General features: G+C 44.8%; 1 protein-coding gene across 5 annotated transcripts in view; it reads left to right on the plus strand.

The window, feature by feature from the left end:
• Positions 1-24,945, plus strand: part of LOC118024540 (cytochrome c oxidase assembly factor 1 homolog) — a 99,366-nt gene extending 74,421 nt beyond the window's left edge. For all 5 annotated transcript variants that reach the window (XM_035026500.1, XM_035026504.1, XM_035026501.1 and 2 more), the window contains 5 exons: positions 15,342-15,462; positions 17,493-17,591; positions 19,549-19,697; positions 23,595-23,671; positions 24,572-24,945. In XM_035026500.1, coding sequence (XP_034882391.1) covers positions 15,414-15,462; positions 17,493-17,591; positions 19,549-19,697; positions 23,595-23,671; positions 24,572-24,671 — 474 coding nt within the window. In that variant the 5' untranslated portion in view covers positions 15,342-15,413 and the 3' untranslated portion in view covers positions 24,672-24,945. The remainder of the gene's footprint in view (positions 1-15,341; positions 15,463-17,492; positions 17,592-19,548; positions 19,698-23,594; positions 23,672-24,571) is intronic.
• The last annotated feature ends 1,389 nt before the right edge of the window (positions 24,946-26,334 follow it).

Here is a 26,334-nt window from a genome sequence, read left to right on the forward strand (position 1 = left end):
TTTCTTTCTTTCTTTCTTTCTTTCTTTCTTTCTTTCTTTCTTTCTTTCTTTGAAAGAGAGACAGCAAGAGAGAGAGACGGAACGCAAGCAGGGGGAGTGGGAGAGGGAGAAGCAGACTCCTGGCTGACCAGGGAGCCCAATGCAGGGCTCGATCCCAGGACCCTGGGATCATGACCTGAGCCGAAGGCAGATGCTTAACGACTGAGCCACCCAGGTGCCCCTGTAAGGCAATTTCTTTATCTTCATTTTGAGGAGGTCAGTTACTGGAAGTTTATTGTGATCTTTTTGTGGTGTCATGTCTCCTTATTTCTTTGTTTTGTTTTGTTTTTTAATAGTTTTAATTTAAATTCCAGTTAGTTAACATACAGTGTAATATTAGTTTCAGGTGTCCAATTTAGTGATTCAACACTTCCATACAACACCTGGTGCTCATCACAAGTATACTTCTTAATTCCTATCACTTATTTAAACCAACCCCCCCCCCCCCACCTTCCCTCTGGTAACCATCAGTTTGTTCTCTGTAGTTAAGAATCTGTTAGTTGGGGCACCAGGGTGGCTCAGTTGGTTAAGTGTCTGCCTTTGGCTTAGTTCATGATCTTAGGGTCCTGGGATTGAGCCCACGTCAGGCTCTCCGCTCAGCAGCGAGTCTGCTTCTCCCTCTCCCTCTGTAATTTCTCTTGCTTTCGTTCTCTCTGAAAAAAAAAAAATCTTAAAAAAAAAAAAAAGGAATCTGTTTCTTGGTTTGCCTCTCTCTTTTTTCCCTCAGTGATTGTTGTTTTGTTTCTTAAATTCCACATGAGTGAAATCATATGGTATTTGTCTTTCTCTGACTTAGCATAATACTCTCTATCCATCCATGGCACTGCTAATGGCAAGATTTCATTCTTTTTTTATGGATGAAAATATTCCATTATATACATATACCACATTTCTTTTTTTTTTAATCTTTTTTTTTTTTAAAGATTTATTTATTCACTTGAGAGAGCGAGAATGAGAGAGAGTACATGAGAGGGGGGAGGGTCAGAGGGAGAAGCAGGCTCCTTGCCGAGCAGGGAGCCCGATGTGGGACTCGATCCCGGGACTCCAGGATCACGACCTGAGCCGAAGGCAGTCGCTTAACCACCTGAGCCACCCAGGCGCCCCTATACCACATTTCTTTATCCATTCATGAGTCAGTGGGCATTTGGGCTCTTTCCATAATTTGGCTATTGTTGGTAATGCTGCTGTAAACATCAGTGTGCATGTATCCCTTCGATTGAGTGTTTTTGTATACTTTGGGCAAATACCCAGTGGTGCAATTGCAGGGTCATAGAGTAGCTCTATTTTTAACTTCTTGAGGAACTTCCATGCGGTTCTCCAGAGTGGCTGCACCAGTTTGCATTCCCACCAACAGTATAAGAAGGTTCCCCTTTCTCTGCATCCCCGCCAACATCTGTCGTTTCCTGACTTGTTAATTTTAGCCATCCTGACAGGTGTGAGGTGATATCTCAGTGTAGTTTTGATTTGTATTTTCCTGATGATGGCTGATACTGAGCATCTTTTCATGTGTCTGTTGGTCATCTGGATGTTTTCTTTCGAAAAAGTCTGTTTGTATCCTTTGCCCATTTTTCACTAATTTCCTTGTTTCTTTGTGATCGCTGTAGTTATCTGTGTATTTTAAAGAAGCAGTCACTTTTTCCACATTTTGTGGACTGACTTCGGAAGGGAAGACCTTCACCTGGAGGTGGGGCACATCGGAGTGTGCTGTGAACCTGGGTCTAGTGGTGCCGGGTGTGTGGCCACTCTGGGCCGGGGGATATGTGGTGACTTGTCAGCTCAAGCAGCAGGTTTCCACTACATCAACAACTGATACCCTTGGTTAGAGGTCGATGGGGTCCGCAGTTTCTACAGGGGCTGTTGAGGTCCTCAGCGGCACCTCTAGGTACAACCTGTAGGTCCCAGGGCAGGCAGTGTTGGGGCCTGGAGTTGGCTGGCCGTGGGGGGTGGCTGCAGGGGCCTGTGTGGGCAGGGTCAGTGGCAGATAACATGTGCAGTGACAAGGCCAGGGGTTCAGCAGCAGGGTTCTAGAGAACTGGCTGTCAGTATTTCTTTGTGAGTCTGCAGGGGTAGCCGCTTTGGGTGCCAGTATCAGGTCAAGGCCAGCAGCTATCGGGGTCTTTCTTAAGTATGCATGATGGTGCAGGCTGACGACAGGAGTCACAGGGCCTGCTCTGGGGGCCAGAGTAGCTTCAGGGACCTGGACCGTCACTGTACACTTGTGTGGCTTCTGGGGCTCCACACACATGATGTTGGAGGCCTTTGATAGGTTGGGGCCAGCAGCTCGCAGGTGCACAGCTGGGGGTCGGGCTGTGTGTATGTCGAGCCGTGCAGGCCAGTGACTGGAGTCAGAGCCGTATCTGGGCACACAGGCAGCCGTGGGGTCCTTAGCTGCCGGCTCGCACGTGTGTGGCTGCAAGGTCAGCCCCAGGTGCGCGCACAGCGGTGAAGGTCTGCTGCAGGGGCCTAGGCTGCCGGTTGCTTGTGTAGTGGCCAGAGCTAGCTGCCAGGGCAGATCCCGGTCTCCAGCGGGAAGGTGGGCGAGGAAGCAAGAAGGACTGCAGGCGGTTGTCTGTGAATGTGAAAACCTGTGGATGAAAGTCTCCGTGGCAGGATCTGGAGGGAACCCGTTGTAGCTGTGGCGGCTGTTGGTTTTCTCAGTGGTGAAAGCTTGCTGATGTACTCTCTGGACAAGTCTGCTGGCATTGTCCGAGATGAGGTCCTCATGATGCGAGCTGATGGGGTCCGTAGTACCCACAGGCCTGTTGTCCTCAGAGGTAAGGGCTGCTGGGGCCCTCTGCAGAGCAGGCCACTGGGCACTGTCGCTTCTGCTGCATGGCCGCTCTTGGTAGGTCTGCCCTTTTCCTTGTTCTAGCTCCCTCCGTTCGCGTCAGCTTTGCTGGTCTCTGGGCAGAGTGACACTGGAACAGGTCCTCTGAAAGGCTGGGGAAGCTAGTGTTCACCTCGCTTTCCTTTTCCTTGCAAAGAGAACTCTGTCCCGTGGGAAAGTTCCTCTTGGCACTGAGCAGTGCTGGCCTGGAGGACGGGATGATGTGAGCAAAATGAAACTTTCTTCTTCGCATTTTTGTGCAGTTATTCTCAGGCTTTTTCGTCCACTCTGTTGCTAAAGCCTTTTAAGTTAACTCCTGAGCTCTCGTACAGCTATTTTTGTTCATGGAGAGCTGTCTAATTGTTCCGTGTTGGGGAAGGAGACTGGGGTCTCTTACTCTGCCATCTTAATGATGTCACTGTGTTATATTTTTACCACAATTTTAAAATTAAAAAAAAAAAAAACAATTTTGGAGAAGAAAAACATTTTATGTACAGAGAATTATTCAATGTGCAACATCCGGAATTCAGACTTCTCTTGCTCAATATTGTGTTTCTAAGGTTTATTCTCACTTGTTCATTTTCATTGCTGTATCGTGTGTCATTATGTGAATATATGAGGTTGTTTTGTTGTTGTCCATTCTGCTGTTGATGGACATTTTTGTTTGGAGGCTATTATAAATAACGTGGCTATGAATTTTTGTATGTGCTTTCTGGTGTATGCATGTATGTTTTTCTATGATACATGTATCTCGGAGTAGGATTGCTGAGTTACTGGATATGTAAATGCGTACTTCACTAGATACTGCCAAACAGTTTTCCATGGTGCTTTTACTAACTTACATTCCACCAGCAGTATACAAAAGTTCTAGTTGCTTTAAGAGGATGTATGTAAAGCTCCTAAACGTTTAATAAATACATAGTAGCTTTTTTTGTTTTGTTTTTATGAGGATGATTCCCAAGTAGCTTACTTAGGGCCTGGGGTGGTTCCATCCACCACTACAGGGAATGCAGGAAGGAGAGCTGGCATAGAGTAGAGAAGGATGGGGGAAGGAGCAGACTTGGGCACATGTGTATGTAATAGAGAGTTTAAAGCATTAAACTGAAGTTGGTTATGCCGTTAGGGATGCCTCACCTAGATACAGAGATTCGGGAATCATCTTAGTTGATCCAGATTCAAGCCTTTAGTATGATCTTAGGTGAAATTTAGAGTGGGGACAGAGTGGGGGCGGAAGAGAGTATATGGAGTGTTTTAGTTTACTAGGGCTGTCATAACAAAATGCAACAGACTGGGTGGCTTGAACAAAATATATTCCCTCACATTTCTTTTTTTTTTAAAGATTTTTTTTTTTTAATTTATTTATTTGACACAGAGATAGCACAAGTAGGCAGAGCGGCAGGCAGAGGGAAAGGGAGAAGCAGGCTCTCCGTTGAGCAGGGAGCCCGATGCGGGGCTCGATCCCAGGACCCTGGGATCATGACCTGAGCTGAAGGCAGCCGCTTAGCCGACTGAGCCACTCAGGCACCCCTATTCCCTCACATTTCTGGAGGGTAGATATCCAAGATCAAGGTATCATCAGGTTTGGTTTCTTTTGAGCCCTCTTGTCTGCTTCCAGATGGGACACCTCTGTTTGTCTTTGCATGGTCTTTCCCCTGTTTTTCTGCATGTCTCTGTCCAAATTTCCTCTTATAAGGGAGTCATTATCAGATTAGAGCCTCCCATAAAGACCTCTTTGTAACATTATTACCTCTTTAAAGACCTTATCCTCAAACATGATTATATTCTGAGGTATTGGGCATTGAGGCTTCAACATATGAGAGGCAGGCCAGACTATAACGTCCCCTAATTGAAGTCTCTAGCAGGATCTCATTACACTTGGAATCAAATCCACTCTCTAGGATACCCTAAAAAGATCTACATGAGGAAGACCCTGCCCACTGGCCGGCCCTCAGCATACTAGCCTGCTTTCCGCTTCCTGAACCTACCAAGTTGGTGGCTGCCTTAGGGCCTTAGCCTGCTTCACTTGCCCCTCCTCTGGTTTTCACATTACTCCTTCACTCTCAACTCAAATGTTGCCTTGGCAGAGAGGCCTTCCCTCACGCCACAGCTAAAATTGCTCTTTCTTCCTTTTATATTCTAGCATGTGTTAACCTTAAAAAGAAAACTGCCAGTTATTTTCACCAGCAAAAGATGTTTTTTTCGGGGGAATAGCAAAGAATTGCCATATGCGTCCAGGTAAACTGTGTCAAAACCATAGGGAAGCCCTGAGAACAGAGGAGAAGTACAGTCTTTCATAGAAAGCAATGGCAAATGGGAACTTGGGAGGGCTGTGATAAACACGGAGTTGGGAGTACGATGGCTCCTCCTTGGCTGGGCTGTGGTGGGCGGGATCCGGTGGTCGTGTGGGAGGAAAACCTTTCTTCTTTCCCGCTGGGAGGGTAAAGTGTATCCACCTGCAAGGTCCGTCTCTTCCTCTTGAATTTGCATTTGAGGAAGAGTGATGGGGCAGAAGAGCTACCCCTGCCGAACCTCCTGACCCCATTTTAGTGAGGTTTCCCTTTATTGATTTTCACACGTCACAGACGTTTGTTTGTTTGTTTAGGTAGGTAGGTAGGTTAGTTTTGTAAGCCACTGCCAAACTGTTTTCAAAGGGGATGTACCATTTTGCATATTCTCACCATCAGTGGTTGCTCCACATCCAACATTTGGTGGTGGTAGTGTTTTGGAATTTTGTGGTTGTAGTTAGTAGTGAGTATAGGTGTATGATGGTATCTGATTGTTTTAATTGTAGTTCCCTGATGACAGATGACATTGACTGTCTTTGCGCATGCTTATATGCCATCTCTACATATTCTTTTAAGAGATAATTTGTTCAGATTTTTTCCCCAGCTTTTAATTAGGTTTATTTTCCTATTTTTAGGAGTTCTTTGTGTATTTTGGGTAATAGTTCTTTATCATAAAATATGTGTTTTGCAAATATTTTTCTCCCAGTCTGTGGCTTGTCCTCTCATTCTCTTGACACTCTATTTTTTCCTATGTATTTATCGCTAACTAAATTAATCTTATTATTGTTTATCTCCTCCCACTACAGTGTAAGGTCCACAAACCACCTGTCTTTGTTGTTCTCTGCTGTATTTCCAGCGGCATAGCCTGGTGCCTGGTATTTTGAGTGCAGTTGGCAAATATATGTTGGTTGAATGATTGGACAACAACTTAACCTTTTCAGTTTGTTGTATTCTTTTTTTTTTTTTAAGATTTTATTTATTTATTTGAGAGAGAGAGAATGAGCGGGGGGGAGGAGCAGAGGAAGAGGGAGAAGCAGACTTCCTGCAGAGCAGGGACCCCCCCCAATGTAAGACTTGATCCCAGGACCCCGAGATCAAGACCTGAGCTGAAGGCAGACGCTTAACCAACTGAGCCACCCAGGCTCCCCCAGTTTGTTTTATTCTTATTGAAAATGGCATTCAGCTGTTATTAAGTTCTTTCATCTTCTTAATTTGAAACCCAGTTCAAATTTTACCTAAATCTTAATCTTCAAAATTAAGGATAATAGCCACTTGCAGTAGTATAAGGTGAATTTCCACTGTGGTTCATATGAATTGGTTTAAGATACCTAATTGCTGATCTATGCTTGTTTTGTCCTCCCAAGAGTTGGACAGATTTATTCTCCAGGAGGTAGTCACAGGACTGGACAGTGGAAACAGGAAAAAATTTATGTCAGTCTCATGAAGCCTTATGAAATGAATACTACCTGCTAGACACTGAGAAGTCTCAGTATGTTCAAATATGTATTCACAGATATGTGTGCACATGTGCATACACACTGAAACTTGCAAGGTAAAAAATTACTCAAAATCTTGGTTCTTTTTTTTTTTTTTTTGTTCATTGGATTTGTTACGGATGGAAAATGACATTTTGGTTTCATACTTTTTAATTTTTTTCTTTTATTTTTAGTAGTTTTGGGCTTTATATATTTTAGTGTTACGTTATTTGCTACTACTGATCATAGCTGTTATATTTTTGTCTGTCTTTGACTCAGTTTAAGGCTTTTTGCCTTGAATCTACTCTTTGAATATTTCCACTCTGCTTTGTTTTTGTTTGAATATGCCAAGTCTTCTATTTTTAAGCCTTTCATTGCTTTTTCAATTGTTCTTAAAAATATCGTATATTTTACAGAGTTTTTAAAATCCTTTCAGAAAAGCTTTTAAAGGATGTTTTGGTTTTCTATTCCTGCATAACAAAGCATCTCAAAACTGGTGTCTTCAAACTGGAACCATTTATTATCTGTCGTGATTCATGGATGGTCCTTCTGCTCCGTGGGTGTTCTGCTGGTACTGCAGTCATCTGGCGGCTCACCTAGACTAGCATATCTGTGGTTGCTCATTCACATGGCTAGTGTGTTGGTAGGGACAGCTGGGCTCAAATGGGATGTTGGGACAATGGGGCATCGATGTCTGTCTGTCTATCTCCACCTAGTCTCAGACCTCTCCTTCACCAAGTGGTCACTTCACATGGTCTTTTTATGAGGTCTCTCCAGCAGGGTAACCATACTTCTTACATGGCAGCTTAGGGCTCCCAAGAGTGCTGAACTGGAAGCTGCCGGGCCTCTTTCAAGCTGAGGCATGGAACTGCCACAGCATGAATTCTGCCTCATTCTCTTGGGAGAAGTGATTTATAGGGCCAGCCCAGATTCAAGTGACAGGTCTGTGAAGATGAAGAGGTGTGGTTTACTGAGGGCCATCTTTGGAGCCTAGCTACCGCACTATGAGAGTCTAAATCCTTCACGTTTATTATGTTAGTTCATAGGATATTGTTCCTATGGCAAAACCTTGTTTGCATTTACTTCCTTTAGTGAATTTGATTCATGCTTTTAATTCTATTAATTTCTCTGTCAACATCAAGACAAAAAGCAGTATTTTTACCTCAGTTATGATGAATGAGTCCCTCCACTTGGTTTTACACACATTTTATGTTTAGGCCATATTATAAATTTAAATATTTTATATATTCTTTTTAAAAAGTACTAGATGTTTCCATTCATTTGGTAATGTATAAATAATAGTAATTTCGGTCTAACTAGTTTAATTGACCTCCGTGCATGCTGTCAGTCCAAATATGTCATTATTTCTAGGGAATTTGGGCTTATTTTTTGATAAGGTGTAGTGTATCTTCAAATAATGTTTCAGGAACGCTATGAAGCTTATATAATATAATGATATATAATCTCCAAACTTACAGTTCCTCCTGTGTTCACACGGTTTGGCTGTTCTTGGATTTCTTGGGGCACAGTCTTTGTTTCTCAGGAAATCATTGTTATTATTCCATTGTCTTTGGGAATTCATTGTTCTTTATATGTTTACCTTCTTGGGGCCCTGATTTCTATTTGTTTTTCTTTCTTGTAATATAAATTTTTTGCCAGTAAATGTTAGTGAATGGAATTGGAACATGAAGCATTTTTGTCTTTTTTCAACTCTGTCAAGTCATGACTGTAACTTCCTCATTATGAATTCAGCTTTTCTGCTGTGTTAATTCTGCTCTTTTTCTCCTGAGCTAAATGGCAGTTCTGCCATTGTATTTTCAGGTTTCCTTGAAATCTCTCCGTATCTAAATTTCTTCCATTTCTTTCTCAGCATAATGTCTCCTTATTCCCATTGCTCTTGGTTTCCATAGGCAATAAGTTACTCCTATAAACAATGAAATGTCCAAATCGTTTTTCTCTACATGATTTTACCTCTTGGAGTCAATTGTTGCCAGTGCCCGTCTTGCCTCTAATTATTGCAGGGTTTACTTACTAGGATAGGAGTCTCCAAATGGTTATAGAAAAAGAGCTTCTGGATGGGGAAGGGAGAGTGGCTGTTCAGGACTCACCCAGTATGGGCTGGCCAGCCTATTTCCTGAATGCTGCCAACCCAGAAACTTTGGAGTATAAGTAGAGAGAGGTGAGGAGCTGAACCCTCTTCCCACGTATTTCCTGGGAGCTCTGGTTCTTCCCCTTCAGAGGCCATGGGTGTGTTTCTCGGTCTACATTCACACTGTGGTTAGTAGAAATTTCTCCCAGACTCTAGCAAATTGTTCCTATTCAAAAGCAGGTTCTACCTTCTGTCATTTCTTTTATGTTTCTTTATAGATGTTTTAAATGGGATTTGTAAATTCATGTCAGGAGGTGGTAGCCTGGTGCTCTCTTAAACTAGTTGTTGTCTTTTTTTATCTTACATTATATTAATATTTTAAAAATGTTAATTATTTTTGTTGGCACTGGGGCCCTTTCTCCAGGTAGTCATGGTCTCCCTCTGGTCACTAACAGATACTTTAGATAGAAAGACTATCGGACAGCCTTTTATTAACATTCTTAACTCAGCTTAAACAAAGGGGTGGGGAAGTCCCTCATGCCAGGCTGCTTGTCTCTTGATCGGCCTGTTACAAATAAAAGGTTATGGAAACACTATGGAGGTTCCTCAAGAAGTTAAAAATAGAGCTACCCTACGACCCAGCAATTGCACCACTAGGTATTTACCCCAAAGATAGAGATGTAGTGAAAAGAAGGGGCACCTGCACCCCAATGTTTCTAGCAGCAATGTCCACAATAGCCGAACTGTGGAAGGAGCCCAGATGTCCACTGACAGAGGAATGGATAAAAAAGATGTAGTATATATATATATATATATATATATATACAGTGGAATATTAGCCATTGGAAAGGATGAAATCTTACCATTTCTATCGACATGGATGGAACTGGAGCTGAGCGAAATAAGTCAGAGAAAGACAATTACCATATGGTTTCACTCATATGTGGAATATAAGAAATAGCACAGAGGATCATAGGGGAAGGGAGGGAAAACTGAATGGGAAGAAATCAGAGAGGGAGACAAACGATGAGAGACTCTTAACTCTGGGAAACAAACTGAGGGTTGCTGGAGGGGAGGTGGGTAGGGGGGACGGGCCAACTGGGTGATGGGCATTTAGGAGGGCATGTAATGTGTTGAGTACTGAGTGTTAACATGCAACTGGTGAATCACCTAACTCTGCATCTGAAACTAATGATGTACGTTATGTTGTACAATTGGATTTAAATTAAAAAATAAATAAAAGGTTATGGGAAGATTTTCTGTTAGAAGCATTCAGTTATTCTAAGACTTGAAAGCCAAAACTAGGTTAAAAATCTGGCAGTAACATTTTTATGCTTAATTTTTTAAATGCTCAACTTCATTTTCATTGGTGGAGGTGGGTGCTTAAACAACAGAAATTTTTTTCGCACAGTACTAGAGGCTAGAAGTGTAAGATCAAGGTGTTGGCAGGTTTGGTTTCTTCTGAGGCTTCTTTGCTTGCTTTGTAGGTAGCCCTCTTACTGCCTCTTCACATGGTATTTTTCCTGTGCACGCATCCCTGGTGTCTCTTTCTCTTTTTATAAGGACACCAGCCACATTGGATTAGAGCTCCAGCCTGGTGGCCTCATGTCAACATCATCACCTCTTTGTTGTTGTTGTTATTGAGGTATAATTGACAAATAAAATCGTAAGATACTTAAAGTGTACATTCCCCCATCAAGTTAATTAATAAATGCATCGCCTCACATATTTATCTTTTTTTTTTTTTGGTGAGAACATTTAAGTTCTTTTAATTTTTTCTTAATCTCATATATTTACTCCCATGTTTTTATCTTTTTGTTCTTTGGTATTAGCCTTTTTGTCTCCCTTATCTCAAGTGTAATACATTCCTTTTTTTAAAGTTTACTGCCTTTTATTTCTTAATTTTGCTATTCATACTTTTTTCTTAAAATCATATTTTTTTCTTATTTTTGTCTTTTTGATTTTGTTATCCTTTCATTCTAATTTAAATTCCTATTGACTTAATTTTTTCATCTCTCTTTTCTTAGGCATTGATTCTGTCCCTTCTCTTCCCGTACCCCTCATGGTTTGATTTTATAAGGGCTGGAAGGATATGTAATCCTCAGGAGGTGGTACCAATGGACAATGTCATTCAACAAACAGGGAAGATCTGTCTCTCCTCCTCCTCCTGTAGTCTCTAAATAGATTTTATATGTCTTTGTTTTGTCTTGAGCCCTAAAATTACAACTTGGGGATATATTGATTAAACCATTTCCCAGTATAGTGATGCTTTGCTTGCTTCCTACAAGACGGCACATGTGAACTTTTGGATTGGCTTTTGGACAGCACATACCACCTATGTGGGAAGCTGATTGTTCTGCAACCTATGGTCTGAAACATGGATTTTGTTACTTAGTGGAAAAAAGACGTGGCCTCTGGGATCAGACAGATGCATGTAATAGCTCTGCTGTGGAACAAATGAGCTGTTTCAGAACCTTTCTTGAGGCTTTTTTCCTAGCTCAAAAAAGGCAAAAATACCTACCCTACATAGATACTATATTAGTAGTGCATATAAAATACTCTTCATTGTGCCTGGTATTAGTAGTCACTCAGATGTGGGACAAGCCAGGCCAGCCATATGTCATCCAGAGGAAAATAAGTGAGTGTGTAGATTATTTCTGGAGTGGGTCTCCCCTAGCAAAGCCCAGAGTTAGAGAGAACCGTGGGATGTTGAGTCTTGCTGGGAAGGTCGCATGGCTCTGGGTTCATGTCTAGGCTTCTGGCCTTTCTCCACTTCGGCTGCCTGTAATGCCCACATACTAAGGTAAGCATGGTTTTAACAATTTGGGGATGGTGGTGTAGAGGAAAGAATCCCTTTACTACAGAGATGCAGCTTGTAAGACAACCTGATTTTCAGGAATATACAGTGTGAGAAAAATGCCTGTTAAAAATCAAGGATTTTTATCTGTGGTTTGGTCCATCTTCCTCAGCTGGGTTTTGGGATTATTGTCTCACTGTGAGGGCCTCCTGAGCTGAACTTTTATTAAGCTCAGGGATTTTATCTCACGGACTGGCAAATCTCTGCTTGAGGTTCCCACCACCTGACCTGGCCCCCTGGGGACGTCTGCCTCTTGTCCAGTGCCAGAATCCTTGGGAAGAGGAGTCCATTCCATTTACTGCCACAGGTTCTGAATCTCTCAAGATGTGATGGGGGTAGGTGGTGTGTGTGGCACGGAGAGAAGAGCTGTTTCTAGTCTCTGACTTCCCAGGACTCCCTGTAGGATCACCGGACCACTGACTCTGTGCTTTGTTCCTGTAGACCACTGGTTCCTAAGCTTGGTTGCATACTAGGATCACCTGGGCCTGGATCCCACCCCCATGGATTCTATTTTAATTCATCTGGGGAGTGGCCTGGACATCTGTTTTTTGTTTTTTGGGTTTTTTGTTTTTTTTTTTAAAGCTCTTCAGATGAATCTGATGTGCAGCCCAGCTTGATTTGTACCACCAGACTGCTTTCATGCTTCCCTGGTTAGATCCTGCCTATGGCTTGAACCCCTTGGTTGCTTCATTTATCCCCCTCATGATATTTCCTGCAGACCTTCATCGGGTTGGGGGCTCAGAGGGAGGCAGACAGGAGGGCCCTCCAGTCCCGTGCTGGCTGGAGCAGCTCTGTCAGCATCTGTTTCACAGATTGCCCTTTGATTCTAGAAAGGCGTTCTAGAAAGTTTGTAAGCCACTGGGGCCCAAGTCACCCTTTGTGTGTCAGAGCAGAGCTACTAGGACTGCTTTCTGGAGAGAGCTTTGCCTGTACTTTGTTCTACCTTCTTGTGGCTAACCAACTTAATTTTCAAAATGCGTCACAATCCTTGCCTCTTAGTTAACTGTAAAGCAAAAAATCTTCCCTCCTCTTAGTTAACTGTAAAGCAAAAAATCTTCCCTTAATCAACTGTGCATTAGTAACTGCATTTGAGTTTCTTGCAGATTTTCACATCAAATTTAAAAATTTCCAGTTCTCAAAAGCTTAGTTCTAGAATGAACAATCCTGGAGGTAGCCTATCATCTATCTCTAGTTCTCTGCCGTGCCTTTTTGCATTTTTGTGTGTGAGGTTGGGGGTTGCTGAACACTTTCTTCAAGACAGTTGATGCGGCAGGTGAATCAGGTGAAGCTGATTAAAAGGAGCAGGGGCTGAGTCTCCATTCTTCCCAACCCCGCCCCCCCCAGCCCCAATCCCAAATCCCTCACCTCACTTTCACACACAGAAACCAGGTCAGTCATGACTGCCTCATTTCTCCTTTGAGTCAAGGTAGCCCATCAGAGCTTCCCATTTAGGCCTCGCTGTTGTGGCCACTTACTTATGTTTTTTCTTGGACTGTGGTTGTGGCTTTTATTATGGGATGTTACTTAAAAAAAAAAAAAAAAGGTAGTTCTTTGGAAGTTGTGAACTGTAAAAAAAAAAAGATCCAGGGATGTTGTTTGCAACACTAGCCACTTCAGAGACTCCATTGCTGAGCATGTATGGGAGAGATCTTTCTCAGCCTGGTGTATTAGGAAGTGTATTCCTCCTCAGCTGCTGATTCCTGTTACGCCATGGGCACTCCAGTCCTTGTAATGGCTCAGACTTCCCTTCCTGCCAAGCAGATAGGAAGCTCTGTGTCAAATCTTTGGCTGCCTTGAAGAAATGTCTAGTGCATGAGAGAATGTATTTTTGTGCACTAACTTTACCTCAACTCTGTTTCTTTTCTTAAAATTATTATCTATTTGGCTTTGTTTCTTCAGTTTTTTTCTTTTCTTCTAAAATACGCATCCTTGTTAGCCCTATCATCCTTTTGAGAATGAGCTCATGTACCAATTAGTAAATAAATATTTTAAGAAACTGCCTTTTTGATATACTCTTCCAACCTCAGTGTTAGCTCTTGACTTTGCTCTCTGTCCTAGGTCTTCTGACTGGTCCTGCTGCCTTGGTCCGCCTCCTGTCTGCAGCCCCTCATCTGCGGGGTAGAGCCCAGCAGCTCAGGGTGGATGGGCTCTATTAGCAGGAACTGCCTCCATTTCCCGACCAATGTCCTGTGGCTCAAGCCCCTCCCACTCCCCTGTACTTCTGTATTTCCGTTTTGTTTTGTTTTTTTTGTGTGTGTGTGTGTGTGTGTTTGTTTTTTTTGTTGTTGCTGGGCCTTTGCTCTCCGTTTCCACTGATCTGAAGCCCGTCTTCCTGCGTTCTCTGCTGAGTCGGTTTCCTCTGTGAACCCTTTGCTGATCCCCTCTAGGCAGAGGCCACCGCTTCCTGGATGTCATTTCCTCCCCTGGTGCACATGTCTGGTTGACTAACCAGGCTGTGGCTCGCCTGGAGGCTCCTTTGTGCAAATTAGAAAAAGGCACCCGCCCCTTCCTCAAGTCACTTTCTAGAACTTCCAACTGTTGGAAAACTGCCTTTTTAATAAATGGGAGTCTAAGATGTTTGACCTGGAAATGGCAGCCTGCGAGGATTGTGCTGCGCTGAACTGCACAGTTGAACTTGATGGCCCTTTTGTGAATCATCCAGATTCCCCTCAGCACTGTTTGACCAGAGCAGGTCCTCTGCAACCATTTGCTAAAGAAAAGAAAGAGTGAAAATACAAGTACATGCCATGTTCTTATCGTGAAAGATAGCAGGAAAGGCCCTGAACATTATGAATATATTCAGAGACATATTTATTTTTTACATTTCAGTGTTTCTGAAATCAGCAGGTATCTTAAAGTCAGTGTATCATGGTGGTTCAGAGCACAGATCCTGGGCCAGACTGCCTGGGTCTGAATCCCAGTTCTACCACATAGACAATATGCTGTGACTTTGGGCACTCTACGTCACCTCTCTGTGCGTCAGGTTACTGATCTGTTAAATGGGGATGATAAAGTAGTTCCTGCTTCATGGGGTGATTGGGAGAATTAAATGAATTATTGTATGCACAGTGCTGAGAATGTAGGTGCCAAGTACCTAATAGTGAGAGATATGTGTTATCTATTATCATTATTATTAAAGTCTGTGCACACACTTAATACACTGTTGTTTCTTTTTAACCCTGAGAAACTGTCTTTAAAGATTTTATTTATTTATTTGAGAGAGAGAGAGAGAGAAAGAGCACAAGAGGGGGGAGTGGGACAGGGAGAAGCAGACTCCCCGCCGAGCAGGGAGCCCGATGCGGGACTCGATCCTGGGACTCCAGGATCATGACCTGAGCCGAAGGCAGTCGCTTAACCAGCTGAGCCACCCAGGTGCCCGAGAAACTGTCTTTAATTCATGGTGTACAGCTTCTATTGATAGCGTCTCATTTTGGTGGGCGGCTGCCTGGCCCCAGGCTTATGCGCACTGTGGTCAAATACCTGCCGCGGGTCCTGCCCCTCCCACACCAGTTTTCTGATTGCTGCAAGAGATACATAACACACACACAGGAAAGAGCAGGCTTTGTTGTCTCTTCTTAATACGGCAGAAGAGAAAAGGGGGGAAACCAGGGCCCTTTATAGACAAGGCTTGTTTTGGAATTTAAACCTAACTTCTTATTCATGTTGCAAGGCTTGGATTGGTAATAAATCTTGGCTGTCTTAAAACTGGAAATCAGAGAGAATTGGGTTTGGAGAGTGATTTTAATGTAAAATCTTTATCTAATTGCAGAGCAACTTTCCTTTGATGGTTTTCAAGAAGGCTGTGCTGTGAAGTGGTAAAGGTAATGAACGTTCTGGGGCCATGTTCGCCATTAGAACCTGCCGGAGTATTCTCAAGTTAGACAGTAGATGTAAGTTGCTCCCTCAACAACTCGAGTTTTTCCTGGTCTCTGGTGTCCACTTGTGACTGTAACTTCACATGAGAGATGGGATGGCCATTCTCTGCGTTGTTTCAGGACACTTCCCTCCATGCCTCCTGCCAACTTTAGAAACTACAGCCTTGTGGGGAAGTTCTACTTGAGTCACGCTCACTGCCCCACCCTCCTGAACTGTCCTTCACATTAAGCAAGATGTGATTCATGCATTTTTTGGAGATGCTCTGACCATTTTCATTATGAGACTGAATGGCTTTTCCCAGATCACATTGCTGTAATTGACTTACATGCAATTTGGTAAATATTCTTACATGCTACCCAGCACTGCCAAAACTGTCACAGCAGTCCCACTACATGTGTCTGGGGTTTCAACGGCCTTCTCTTAGTTGAATAAAACTGCGTATAAGTAAATTAATATGAGGATGATCTATAGCTTCACCCTCCCTAATTTGATATGTTGATGAAAATCCTTTCCATACATAAACCTCAGTTTGATGTTATTTTCGTGTAGAACTGGTAACCTTTAGCCCTATCTGAGGGTGTGTTTAGTTCTCAGGTCCCAGAAAGAATATCCACATGAGGAACTTTCTCCAACAGGCCTATGGATTCATGTCCCTACAGGTTTCAGAAACGATAAGCAGACTGTAGTTACTACTCTCTGTATTCTAGAAGGTAAAGGAGGGGATGGTGAGAATATAGATACCGTGACTCAAAGGTCCAGCCAGCGGAGGACCTAGTATTATGCCCAGTTCTCTTGCACGGCGATGCCTTGGACCCCTGTACGTCCCATCAAAGGCTTTGTCCTAAAGAAGCACATAAAATCTACGGTTAAATCTTCAAATGGGGACATAAACACTTCATCTTTCCCTTTATATAAACTGGGATTTCCATTTCCGTCCAAAATCTCATTTCTTTTTGGAGAAATATCAACAAAGACAGAGGAATTTACCTAAATCTCATGGAGGGTGAGGGTGCCCCGATGTAGTGTTCGTGGTCAAAGCAAACTGGAAGCCTACAGAAAGAATCTGACTCATAGGCATTTTGTTGGGGGTATTTTTTTGTTGGTTTTTTTTTTTCAGTTGGTTGTCTCCATTTAGAATTAGAACAGTTTCCCATAAAAGACCTCTTGAAATACTGGAAGATCCATTCAGATTTGGCCCACATTAACCACTGTCAGCTGGAGCTGGGTTGAAGCTGTGCCTTGGCTGGGCCATGCGCTCCTCACTTTTCAGTGTCTGCTCTCATTTATGTGACTTTTGTGGTCCTGTGGGCATTTGAATGGTGACCCGGATCGAAGCCAGTGTCCTACTCTGTTTTATGGCCGGGTATCTTACAGCTTCGCAGAAAGGCCCCGGCCAGGTGTGAGCAGTGGTTACCTGGCCGCCGGGAAGGAGGCTACTGGGTGCCATTGAGGCCCAGGGGCTGCTCCAGGCCCCACCCAGGCCTTCAGGAGGCAGGAGCTAAGGCCAGGTGGGTGTGGTGTGCTGACTCAGCTGAGCTGGCTCCTCTCCATCTCTTCGTTCATCCTGAAAGTCATGACCACAGTTTCCTCATCCAGGGGGTGGGACATTTTTCAAAATATGAAAGAACGCAGCCAGTGACCACGCCGGCCCATTCGTAGGCTCATCAGGCCAACTATTGCTACAAAAGGATAAGCTTCCTGTTTACCAGCCGGCATGAGACAAAGTGGTTGTGCTTCCTGGCCACACAGGACTTGGCACACAGGCTGGGTTCTGTCCGAAAAGACAACAGGGCTGAATGCTTGCTCTGTGCTCAGCCATCGCCCCCACGGCCTGCGTCCTGGATGTGGGCCACTCTTGGGAGGGCACTTCTGCTTTGGCTCCAGAACCAGCCCTGGCTTTCTGAAAGGAAGCAAACAGGGAAGGTGGCCTCGCCTCCTGACTGGCTTCCTCTGCAGCTTTCCTTTCTCTGTGGGGCCCCATCCAGGCAAAGGCCCTAGGCAGAAACCTGAATTTAACAAAAAATTCATGTCTTTTGTTTTCAAGTCTCCAGGAAGCAAAATGCCATGGTCTCAGGGGAAACTGGTCTTTTATTCCAGCGTGGTGGCCAGTGGGACCTGTACCTTACATATTGCCTGATACAAAGTAAGTATCCAGCAAACCAAGCCGCCCCAGGCAGGCTTCCTCCTAGCGCTCTCACCCCTGCTCCTCCATCAAAGGAAATACTTCAGATGCTTTCGGCAGATTAGAGAGAGGAGGAGGGGGCTATTTTTAGAAGCCGTACACCATTCCCATTGGCTATAGCTTCCTGCTTATCCTCTGATCCCAGTTTTTCCTGGAACTACACGTGCATATAAAAGGACCAGGCTTCGTTTGTATCAGAAGCCTTGTAAAAAGCAAGATGGGCTTTCACTCCGGTGCGCACATGAGAGATCCCTTCAGATTTCTGAGATGATATAAAGAAGAGAGGGAAGGGGAGTAGCAGATGGTTCACAGGTGGGGAAAACTGGCTGTTTCTCAAGTGTTGTCAGCCTGTTTGCCCCGCCATTCTCTGCTGTTGATTGAGTGGAGGAGGGGACCTTGAGCAAGGGACTCTAAGCAGAGTCCAGGATGCAAAATCCTGACAGAAGCGCTTCCAGCCCCACTGCACCCAGATCTGAATTTGTAAAGACAGGCCACAATTACTGTGGGCAGCCCAGACATTTAAGGTCATTTCAGTGCTATTGGTTGCAAAGCAGCAGCAGTTTTTTTCTAGGCTGACTTTCTTTGAAGATCCTTTATGCCTGCCCAGCTTGGCTTCTCACCCTGACTCTGTGCCATTTTCACTTCCTGCCCGGGTGGGAGTATCACCAGCAGACCGGCAAAGACAGCTCAGTGGCCTTTGCATACATTCTTCCCCATCTTCCTTCGGAGTTGGCCCACAGGTCCCTGAGTCTGAGGTGGCCTGAGATGAGCACTGCCAGGGATAATTCAGACTGGAATACCTCCGTCTCCTCTCCCCTCTGCCTCAGGGATGGGGACAGGGCACAACCCCATTTTGTGGGTCCAGTGACTGCCGACCTTCCCCCCACCGACGAGGCTGGCGTCGTCCAGTAGAGACAGCTGAATCTCTGCACTGGCGGTGTGGCCTCGTTGGGGGGTCTCTCACCTCAGTTATCTGTGTGATGAGGGATAATATCAGTGGCTGTGCATGAGGTTGTTTTATAATAAAGCTCACAACCTGTGAGATACTGAGAATTGTGAGATGTATGAAATACTGAGAACAGTGTCTAACCATGGAAATCTGGACCCAGCTTCTGCTCCTCCTTTTCCTATCTTGGCTGGCACCTGTTCACGCCTGCAAGCTCCTGTAAGCCCCTGCAAGCCCACTGCTGGGAAGCAGCCCAGGAGGAGCGTTCTCCCTGGCATCTCCAGGCTCAGGCTGGGAAGCTCTTGCTTGTGGCCTAACTGCAAGCCCTACTTGGGAAGCCTACCCTACAAGGGCAGCTTGTCTACCTTCCACCTTTAGAGAGATGCTTCCTGGAGTTACTGTACCTGAGACTAAGAGATAAAGTTTAAAAGCTTTACCTACAGGAAATGTTGCCTTAAATCTAAAAACTTTGACAAGTGAGCATTTTCAGTGTCTGTTTCTTGGCCCAAGGGTTTGTTGTTGTTGAAGTTGTGGTCTGTCTGATTTTATGCTGGTTTATCAGGACCTTCATCTGAGTGGAGGGAACAGTGTTTAGAAGTCCAGCTCTGCCGCAAACTAGCCGTGTCACTTTGAGCAAGTCATGGAGTCATAGGGCTTTAGAACTGAAAGGAAAGCTAGAGAAGATCCAACCCCTTAGATGAAGAAATGAGGCGGGAAATGAGAGATGGAGAAACTGAGGCACAGAAAGATCAAGTACCTCGCTCAGGTTTATCTGCCACGTTCCTGCAGGTACTGACTTTCTCTCAAATGGACAGCTTAGAGTTAACCGTCCCTAATTATTTTTCCGTCCAGAAATTTCACATTTGTTTCTGTTTCCATGCTGTACATGAATTGTTTCCTCTAACTTTCTACGGAGAGTCTGACCAAGTTTAAAACAGAAAAGTAAATGTAACAACTGTCTTTCCCCTTTAGAGGCTTTTTCCAAGGCTACCTATTACCAGCAGGCATTGGAACAGCTGCATGGCCACCCCAAGGCCCTGGAAGCCCTGGGCACTCCCCTCAATGTCCACTGTCTCCACCTCACTGACAAGTACAACTTCGTGGACATTGCCGAAGCCCAGGTAACGTGCTTCCCTTGCAGCCCGCAGGCTGGGTGCCTACGGAAGGAAGTCGGGGAGAGGGCTGCCTTCATCCGGGGAGAGTCCTGGAGGGAGCTGGAGTAAGGACTCGGGATGAGAAAATCCACTAAGTAAAGCTGCGACTGGGCATTACTGAGCACCTTCTATAAAAGCACTACGGATTAATGTATTCTCATACATTCGTCTTCCTTTCTGAGGAATCAGTGCGGCGGGGCAGGCGGTGTTCTGGCTCGGGTCACCGTCTTGAACTGCAGGTCGTAGGGAAGTGACCAGGGTGGTGGGCCACAGCGTGAGCTTTGAACTTGGAGCCCATCTGCAGCCAGTCAGTGCTCGTTCAAGTGTGAGCAGCTCTTTAAACTGCAGTTTTCTCGCTTACTTGCACTGCTTCCACGGGGTGCCAGTCCATTTTCTCAGTTACGTCTTGTCTTTTCTAGTTCAGCTGATAGAGTCACCGAATACGAAACGCACTTACTCGTCTGTTTAACAAACATGTTTTGAGCGTGCGTCAAGTTAAAGGAATGGTTCTGGGCTCTGTGGGGAAGGCAGAGATGCCGAACGAAGGCTTTCAAGGGCTGTAGTTCAAAATCTCCAAGGAAGGCCGGGTGAAGCAAACGCTGTAGCAGTGGCCCAGGAGGGAGCAGGTAGCAAGCTGGGATACTGGTGGAGGGAAGAGAGTGCCAGGCTAAGGAGCAGCATGCACGCGAAGGCAGGTGGCTGTGGTCGCTGCTGTGTGAACTCAGCGGAGGGGCAGGCCGCCGGGCGCGGTGCGGGCAGAGCGTGGGCTGCGCTGCGGGGCCGTGACGTCATCGTGGGAAGTGTGCACCTGATTCTGGGGCCAGCAGGAGCCATGAGGACTTTAAGGATAAGAGGGAGATGCTCTCGGGCGCCTGGGTGGCTCAGTTGGTTAAGCGACTGCCTTCGGCTCAGGTCATGATCCTGGAGTCCCGGGATCGAGTCCCGCATCGGGCTCCCTGCTCGGCAGGGAGTCTGCTTCTTCCTCTGACCCTCCTCCCTCTCCTGCTCTCTGTCTCTCATTCTCTCTCTCAAATAAATAAATAAAATCTTTAAAAAAAAAAAAAAAAAGAGGGAGATGCTCTCATCCAGGGGGGTTTTTGTTGTTACTGTTGTTTTTAGTAATGTTTTTAATGGGAATAGTTTCATTGGGCTTTTTTTTCCTACAAAAGCCATTTGTGCTCAAGATTTTGATAAAAATAGTTGATCTAGCTTTAGAAGAAGGTAAGTGCATGCTGATTGACAGGAAAGCAGTGTGGTCATGCAGGTGTGTGGCAGGTCATGCAGAGCATGAGCCAGAGCTGTGGCTCGGTTCTGTCAGGAGAGGGGTGGGTCAGAGGTCACGCTTTAGTGCCCGACAGGGGTGAGTGGACAGGTGGTAGTACCACTCCGTGAGAGGAGGAGCCCAGGAGGAGGAAAGGGAGGGGGCGGGCAGATCTAGGGTGCCCACTGCGGGCCACATGGCGTCAGGTCTTTCACACCACGTGGTATGGCTCCTCTGTGTGTCCCCATCGGCCGGATCCCCGCAAGCACAAGAACCTGGAAAGGCCAAGGGTGGGGTCTGGCTGCTCACCGTGCGTCCGGCACAGAGCACAGGGCCTGGCTTTGATGCTCAGGCACGCAGCTGAGGGCGGTCGATGCGGCATCAGTTCTGTGGTCTGGTGCCCCGATGGGTGGTTGACACCATGGGGGCTGTGTGGGGAAGCTCCGCTGGTCGGGTCCAGCTTCCCCTCTGGCCCGGCATCCTGGCCCACGCCGAGAGTGTGGTGCCGAGAGCACGTCACCCTGGGCTCCTGCAGACCCATGGCCGTGTCGGCGTGGTCCCGGCTTCGGGCTTCTGCTGCTTGGCAGACACTGTGGCTCCAGAGTGACGGGAGTTCGGGGCTGCTGCCCCAGGGCCGCCTGTCACACCAGCTCTTGTTCTCGGTTTATGGAGCACGTGCGACATCTTCTCGGCAGTCTTCACCTCCTTCCTTTACATCAGCTGTTTGTGTCTACAGCACATGCCGGTTTCTCCCACAGTCCTGTTCGTGGCTCGTGTATTTTGTCCACAGCTAAGAAGGGCCGGTGGTTCATGAGGTAGTTGTTGTACCGAAGGGTATTTTTTCCCGAATGTACGTGCGAAGTAGTTACTACCTACCCAGGTTTTGGTGTGGCAGACGTTCAGCTTTACTCTTTGGCAGGGCCTGGTCAGTGAAGAAACGAGTCTGTGCAGCGCCTTGTCGGCCCCCGGAGAAACAGCTGTCTGAAGTGCAGACATTGACCCCTCATGTTTGCTGCTCTTCATAATCCTGCTTGCTTCTGTCCTTCCCCCACCTTTCTTTTGTTTTCTTTTAGAATGCAGAGATGCTCAATCTGGGCTCTGTTGCTTGATTTTATTTTATTTTAATTTTTTAAAGCCTTTTTTTAAAGATTTTTTTTATTAGAGAGAGAGAGAGAGGGAACACAAGCAGGGAGAGAGGGCCAGAGGGAGAAGCAGGCTCCCCGCAGAGCAGGGATCCCAATGCAGGACTCGATCCCAGGACCCTGGGGTCATGACCTGAGCCGAAGGCACCCAGGCTTAATTTTATAATCCCGAGAAGAGCTGTGGCTCTGTTCCAAAAGTGGAACCTTGAGGAACTGCCTTAATGTGACGAGGTGACTGCTTATTCACGTGGGGTATGAGGGGGCTCCTTTTTTTAAACCGTGGGTTTTTTTTTCTCTTTTATTATGAAAAGTTTCAAACAGACAGAAAAGATAAAAGAATTCACACTGTGGCACCCATGTAACTGCTACCTGGATTCTACAACTAGAGTTGATCCTTGAATGACACTGATTTGAACTGCATGGTCCCACTTAATACGCAGAGTTGTTTCCATACAGTACAGTACTGTAAATGTATTTGCTCTTCCTTATGGTTTTCTTAACATTTTTTCCCCTAGCTTATTTTATTGTAAGAATACAGTATAGAATACATATAACACACAAAGTATGTGTCACTCGACTATTTATGTTATTAGTAAGTCAACAGTAGGCTATTCGTAGTTAAGTTTTGGGGAAGCCAAAAGTTAGATGCAGATCTTGAAATCTTGTTCAAGGGTCGGCTGTAATATTTTACTTGATTTGCTTTATCCCATATCTGTTCATCTAGTCATATCTCTGTCCATGAATACATTATTTTCAAACATCCATACACTTCATTTAAGCACATAAGCAACATATCATTAACCAGAGTTTAATATTTGTTTATGGTTCTTTTTTTTTTTTTTGAGGTAAAACTTGCATTCAGGGAAAGGTACAAATCTCTTATTTGATGAATTTTAATAAATGCATACACCTGTGCAACTCAAGCCCCCATCTAGATGTAGACTGTTCACATCGCGTCAGAGTCCCGCATGCTCTTCCCAACTGATCCTCTCACGTCCCTCAGCACCCCCTAGAGACAGCCACTTTCTGTTATTTTTTCCCAGCCTAGTTTAGCGTGTTCCGGAACTTGAAATCATGCATTATATACTCTTGGGTAAGGTCTTGCACTTGGCGTGTCTTTGAGATCCGTATTGTTGGATGTATCTGTAGTTTGTTCTTTTGTAGCAGTGGCTTTTTGAATATCATTGTAAGTACTCAGAGCATTGAGTTTGCACATAAGGTCCCTTTGCCAAATAGGAGGACTGCCATTGACCTCGCCAAACCCTCCACAGAGGGGCAGGACATTTGGATGGAGCCAGATGGAAAATCAGGTCAATTCTACAAGCTAGGCTCAGTTAGAAAACAACCAATTCTGTGAAGGATCATTGGACTTCTTTGGGTTCACTCTAAAAACATCATTTTTTTCATTTCCTTAGAGGACAACAATGTATCCAATTGTATCTCATATTTTTAACCCCCCAGTTGAAGATTCCTGTCTCTGGACCCAAGTCAGAGGGCCATCTGCATGTCATCTCATCAAGAGATGCCCCCTTTCAGAGGTATTGGGAAGGTGGGTGGGAATGGGGGGGAACTTTCTGATGGAAACAATACTGATTCCCATTTTCACTTGTAGTGAAATGATTGCAGGAATAGGAATTTGTTTTTCAAAGCTTGAAAAGTTTCACAGCCTGGACACCAAGCCAGTGTGTTGGCTCTTAGCTTAGTCCAGACATTTTATCCAGTACAATCTACTGAATTGTCCTCTCCTTGTATTGCTGACTGGGAAGAACTTTCCAGTTACCGTGGTCTAGATCTACGATAATTGACGCTGTGTTACAGCTTCTAACGCTACTGTCTCCCGGTCGTTACAAATGACTAAAGTCATGGGTTCCCATTCCAGAATTATTCATCACATTCTTTATATAAGATCTCCACCCCAGTAATTGGCTTTTCTTGTCTGGTTGCCAACAGCTACATTCACTCACTTCCCCCTCGGGAGGCCTCTCTCAGAGATGCTTGCTCTTTAGCCAAGATGCGTTTTAATTCCCCAGGACAAAAGGTGCAGGCGGCCCCCAGGCAACCCCCACCTGCTTCCCCCTGGGCTCGTTGACCCCTGAGCCTGGGATTAATGAAGTTGCTGGCTGAGTTCCAGCCAGGAATCGGAGGTGGGTGTGAATTAGGAAATGGGGGATAAGCTGCGCCGTCTCTTTCGTGGTGCCCCTTCCATTCTCCTGTCATTCATTCTTTGTTAAACTTGCCGTGACAGTGACACTGGTGAAACAGTGAGAGGCCCTATTACAATGTTAAAACCTTTTGTGAACGTAGCTCCAATATACAGTAGTGTTGAAGACTTTTAAGACATTATTCAAAAAACGACTGCTGTTTATTTCTTTTTCCCCTGACCATGTCTTTTGCCTTGGTGTACGTGAGTAGAGAGACTATCTTCTGGTTTCTCTCAGGTGGCACCTTCAGGAGGTCTTCTTAAAGCTTGAGGATGGTCAGCAGATTCCCGTGTTCAAGCTCAGTGGGAACACTGGTCGTGAAGTAAAAAAGGAGTAAAGAGGATCAGAAAGACTCCGCTTGCTGCAAACACGGCCCTTACCTCATTGCCACGTGCCCTCCGTGACTGGGAGCCAGGTGTCCAGCCGCAGGGGTGATTGGATGCTCTGGCATATGGTAGTTTCGGTATAATTCTATTTTGACCACAACTACTGTGGGGTTTTTTTTTTATCAGAAATTGAAAGTATTACTATAAATTTATAAAGATTTAATTTATAGTTCACTGTCTAAAAACAAAGTACAGAATAAAAGGAATCGGTAAGATGTTTGTTAATTTTTGCTAGTTCTCATCTTTCCTTTTTCCTCCCCCCTCCCCCGCTCCCCAGAGTTTTCAGTTCCATCAGTGAGAAGACCCAAGACTTACTAGCACTGAAGAGGTCTCTAATTGTTAACATTAGAATGCCCTACCCTGAATTCGTGTGGCTAAGTAGCTTGTGAACATTCTCAATCCCTTGGGAATATTTATTTTTCTTGCTTCACTGTTGTTTTTTTTTTTTTAAAGATTTTATTTATTTATTTGAGACAGAGAGAATGAGAGAGACAGAGAGCATGAGAGGGAGGAGGGTCAGAGGGAGAAGCAGACTCCCTGCCGAGCAGAGAGCCTGATGCGGGACTCGATCCCGGGACTCCAGGATCATGATCCGAGCCGAAGGCAGTCGCTTAACCGACTGAGCCACCCAGGCGCCCATTGCTTCACTGTTGTTTTATCTTTTTATTTCTGTTTTAGTCACCAGCTGTCTGCCTGATGGAAGATTTGCAAAATAACTGCTTTAATCCAAACATTTTGGAAGCTTAAAATATTCATATGTGCACATAGCACTTGCAAAACTAACTTAGGAATGGTAGCTTAAAGCTACAGGTCCTTATCCTTCTGTTCTGCAGACAACCCCATATTCGAGAAGCACACCTTTAGGTTTTACCTGTTTTTAGGGAACAGTATTATGACGTCAAAGATCTTCCATCCCTCTGAGCACCGCAGCTGATGAAAATCAGAAATCTGATACCTTTGCTTTGAAAAGGCCAGTTTCACCCCTTAATGTGGTTATAATTGCCTACAATAAAGGACGTTCATGAGCTCTTTTCCTACTTAATATTAGGATATAATATATATAAGAATCTTAATATAAGAATCTTAATATTCTTTGGAGGGAAGCCTTTTAGAAAATATTGAGCTTAAACATGCTGGGAGAGCATGAGGCCTTTAATCGTTGGAAGTTATTTCTATTCTGGAGCTTGTTTCTTTAAAAACATACGTTCTTTGAATAGAGTTTAGAGCGAAAAGTGAGTCTTCCCTGAGAGCACTTTTGCCCTGTGTTTGTTGATAAACACTACAGTCTGTACAATCTTTTAAAGTAAATGGTAACATTGTATACACAGTTTGTGCTGCTTTATTCTTTAAAAGTTACTGTTTATTGTATATGTGTCAGTTTATGTATTGCTTCATATCGGATTGTTCTCCAACTTTTACTTCCTTACAGTGTTTGCTTGGTTTTCTTCATGCTGTTGCCAAATCATAGAAAAGCAGGGCCTGAGTGGGTCATCTGCTCTGAAGTCAGAGCAAGTGACAGTTTTTGTTTGTGTAGAGTTTGAATTAAGAGACTTTAATCTGGGCGCCCGGGTGGCTCAGTTGGTTAAGCGACTGCCTTCGGCTCAGGTCATGATC

The sequence above is a fragment of the Mirounga leonina genome, unplaced genomic scaffold, assembly GCF_011800145.1.
Source record: "Mirounga leonina isolate KUSES-001 unplaced genomic scaffold, KU_Mleo_1.0 Mir_199, whole genome shotgun sequence".
NCBI lineage: Eukaryota > Metazoa > Chordata > Mammalia > Carnivora > Phocidae > Mirounga > Mirounga leonina.